The sequence below is a fragment of the Phyllostomus discolor genome, chromosome 10 (assembly GCF_004126475.2).
Source record: "Phyllostomus discolor isolate MPI-MPIP mPhyDis1 chromosome 10, mPhyDis1.pri.v3, whole genome shotgun sequence".
In the NCBI taxonomy this organism is placed as follows: Eukaryota; Metazoa; Chordata; class Mammalia; order Chiroptera; family Phyllostomidae; genus Phyllostomus; species Phyllostomus discolor.
The window spans coordinates 33956485-33960350 of NC_040912.2; the positions used below are offsets into that span (position 1 = coordinate 33956485).

Here is a 3866-nt window from a genome sequence, read left to right on the forward strand (position 1 = left end):
AGATCAAGTTCCTTTTTCTTCCCACTCCCCAGTTCATTAGAGTTTTTCCCTAAGATGTGAGTAGTTATTTCATTGTAAACACACACACACACACACACACACACACACACACACACAAAATCTTCATTATTTGAGTCTTGTTTTAACATTCACTTTCATTTCTAGGGCATTGTTTATTGATAACACTAAAGGGACTTTGCTACCTAGTAGCATTTGACAAACGGAGTAAACTCTCTTTCTTTTTGTCAGAAAAAATAAAGAGTTCATCACTGAAGAGGTATCCTTGTGATGTAAATACTGTAATAAGCTAAAAATTGGAATTCTCTAGAAGATTAATTAGGACTCATATGTCTATCTCAGTCAAAACCCGAAATGTCAGCAAAAGACCTTTTCCACTGGAATCTCTTCTACCACAAGTCCCACGAAACAATTACTTGCATTTTCAGGAAGAGAAGCAAAGACTGCAGCTAAAGAAATTCCTGCTCGATAGGATGTTTCTAGTTGCCAAGACAAGAGCCAACATAGAAAAAAGAGATATTACAGAGTACTATGAACAAGTGTTTCAGTCCATTTCAAGACGTCACTTAGAAGAAGCAGTAACAGGACTATTGCTCATATACCCGACTTCCATTCTGCATATCCTCGAGTCCTCCAGTGGCACTCTGCATCATATTCTTTTAGATTATCTTAACCATAAGAAGGGTGAAACAGAATTTTTTATTGAAGGCATAAAAATTATAGTAGTGTCCCATAACATCCCCACAAGGATCTTCCTGCAATGGCATGTGTCAGTAATAAAAGTGCCAGTCATGTATCTTGATGATGTGACACAGTCACAGTCCCTGGAAGAGGTCATCACAGAGTTTCTCACCCAGACTCATAAACTAGCACTCTGCCTTTTTAAGACTGTTAAAGTGGGCAGTAAAGGGCCAGGCGATAACTTGCACCAAGTTGCAGCCGATTTACTCCTCCCACAACAAATAATACAGTACTTGTACGAATCTGAAGAATTCATGGACCCAGAAATGTTCCTGAACATGTATTATAAACCCATGCATGTCACTTTGGATTCTGAGGTGGTGTGGCCTGCTCCTTCCCAGTTCTAGGACTGAAAGAGATAGTGCAGTAGATGTAGTCAACTCCCCTAAGGAATTTATGCTACTTAAATAAAAGGAAAATATTTCAAAAGTTACTCATCTCTTTAAACAAGAAACACCACTATATACACAAAGGTTATATACTAATTTTTACAGAATATCTTGAGCTAAACTTGAAAATTTATCTCTTCTGATATTAAGTTCAATATGTTATTTGAATAGTTGCAGCAGTTTAGTAAGTTCTCAAACGTTAACATTATTTTGATGGAATGACTTAATTTATTAAGGAGAACTATGGATGAAAAAGGTCAGACACTTAATTCAGATTCTCATCCACTCTCTAAACAGTCAATGAGCAGCTGCCACCACACAGAAACAAATTGTAGGAAAGACCATTTTGTTCTGGGAGCACAAAATTTAGGGCAAAAATACAATGCCACCCTTGACTTACTTGTAGTCTAAAGCTTGAGGCAATATGTGCAAAAGTAAATAGATATAATATGATATAATGATATGACATGATATATGATATATGATCAATATCATAATAGCCATATGTAAGTGCACCAACAAAGGAGTAATCTTTATGTGACTCCTGAATTCAGAAAACAAGCCCTAGGGGTTTTGTTTTCAAACCCCCTGAAAACAGTTCAAAGCTCACATATTCTGGACTATAAATCAAGAATATTGAGACCATGATAAAGTGAACAAACACAACAGCTTTTCGAAACGACCAGAAACACATCATCAGAAGGCACTGTACTCTTTCTGCAAAATCTTTTATTGAGCACCTTTCACGTGACACATTTGCTAGGTGCTGGGGGTACGGCAGGACGTGCACGAGACAGGACTCCTGTTCACCACTAAAGCATTTCCAAGTAGTCCACGTAAGATCAACAAATTGCTTATTTTTTTCAGTTACTTCCTATAAAGCAATGGATTATATGCGGTTTCTGTAGGACATATTTCAAGTTGATCTCTCCCTTCCTTTACCCTGGATTAATGCTTTCTTGCATTACTTAAAATTTTATAGTTTGTTTTAAAAACCAAATAAAATACATGTTTTCACTACTTCGATGACACTTATGCCACATTTCTACAATATCTTAAAACACTGTGGTTTAATGAAGAAAATTCCTAGTTTGGTTTCACTTTTTATTTATTTGATATTCAGTGCCTTTAAGGGAAAAAAACACAATCTCAGTATGCACCTCAAATATGTCATATGCAGGTAATTTTTCATCATTTTTTCCATATCAGAATTAAATTTTACAAAAGACCATTTATGACTTTAAATGTTATAATATAGATTTAGATATAGAATGGCATTTTCACTTTCAGCTGAACTCTAAGTTCCTTTTATTTAAATTTAGTGACAGAAAGTATAATTTAGATAAAGTGATAAGTAATGCTTTTGGTTAAGAAAGAGTATATAACTTACAGACATCAAGTTAGTAAATATTAAATACCAAATATTAGTCAGCAATGTGTTATTTACTCTTTGAACTATAAAAAAAGACACAGGCACACATTAAAACTAAATGTTTAGTGACAAAATGAGTGAAGATAAGTATAACATTCTCCAGGTAGAAGAGAGAGAGGTGTGGCGGTGGGGGGGGGGGGGAGGGAGGGGGGGGGAGGAAGGGAGAGAGAACAATGAAGAAGTAAACTTTGGTCTAGGCTTTTAAAGGATGTGAGGAGAAGTTTGGAGGGCAGATGATCATATTTAAGAAAACAGAGAATGACCAGAAACAGAAAGGAAAAAGTGAATAATAAATGTTTATTGGATCAGAAAGTATCCCCTTAGCAGGGTACATTTTGTTTGGGAATAGTATTTTCTAGAGTTAGCTAGTACCGTTTATACATAAAATTATGTATTTAAGCAAATAAAATATGGCAGGTTACATTTCCCAACACTGGCCACTGTGACATATCCTGTCCCACATGCTCTTCTCCCAGGATGACCTTCACATTCCCCCCATCGCATGGTGGCTTCTACGTCTCTTGCCCTTGAATTCTGACTGACATTTGTGACTGCTTCAACCAGTAGAATACAGCAGCAGTGATCCGTGTGACCTCAAAGACTAGCTCACAAAAATGCCATGCACTTTGCCTAGATCACTTAAAAGCTAGCTCTTGGAACCTAAACCACATTGTGTCAGCAATGCAAGCCATTTTCCAGATGAAATCCCCAGGTGAGGCCCCAGCCAAAAGCCAGTTGCACCACTAGACCTGCGAGTGAGTGAATCTTAAGGTAATTACAGGTTCCAGCCTCCCAGTCAACCTGGATTTCAAGACAGACCAGTTGACACTGCGTGAAGTAGTCAAGTAGAAGAGCTGGACCCACCAACCCCTGTCCAATTTGCAGATTTGTGAACAATAGTGACTGTTGCTGGTTCAAGCCACTAAGTTTTGGAGGGATGATTATCAGCAGTCTGGGACAATAATGTATACTTCTATGTAACAGAGATAATATTGTATACATAAGTAACAGGAATAATATACATAAAATTCAATCATATATACACTTTATATTATATATAATACGTATATATGCAATTTCATATCATTTATTGACTCATCTATGAAACTAGTATTCACTAGACATCTGGTAGTAGGTATTTACCTGGAGGCCAAGCACTGTGCTAGGCACAAAGTATACAAGCAACAGTGAGGTGTGTGTCCTCCACACTGCCTAGCATACATCATTTATTAGTCTAAAATACTTTCTGGTGAGAAAAGTATTAGCAGAAAATTAATTCAGTAACC

The 3866-nt window shown here is 36.8% G+C and overlaps 1 protein-coding gene across 1 annotated transcript; it reads left to right on the top strand.

Moving 5' to 3' along the window:
* The first annotated feature begins 347 nt into the window (after positions 1-347).
* TEX47 (testis expressed 47) lies at positions 348-1106 on the top strand. The gene has a single exon (XM_036010646.1). It carries the CDS (start codon positions 348-350, stop codon positions 1104-1106), a length of 759 nt encoding a protein of 252 aa, XP_035866539.1.
* Positions 1107-3866: the final 2760 nt, after the last annotated feature.

Coding starts and splice junctions, on each gene's coding strand:
- TEX47 (XM_036010646.1), top strand. CDS start 348: ATGTCTATCTCAGTCAAAACCCGAAATGTCAGCAAAAGACCTTTTCCA.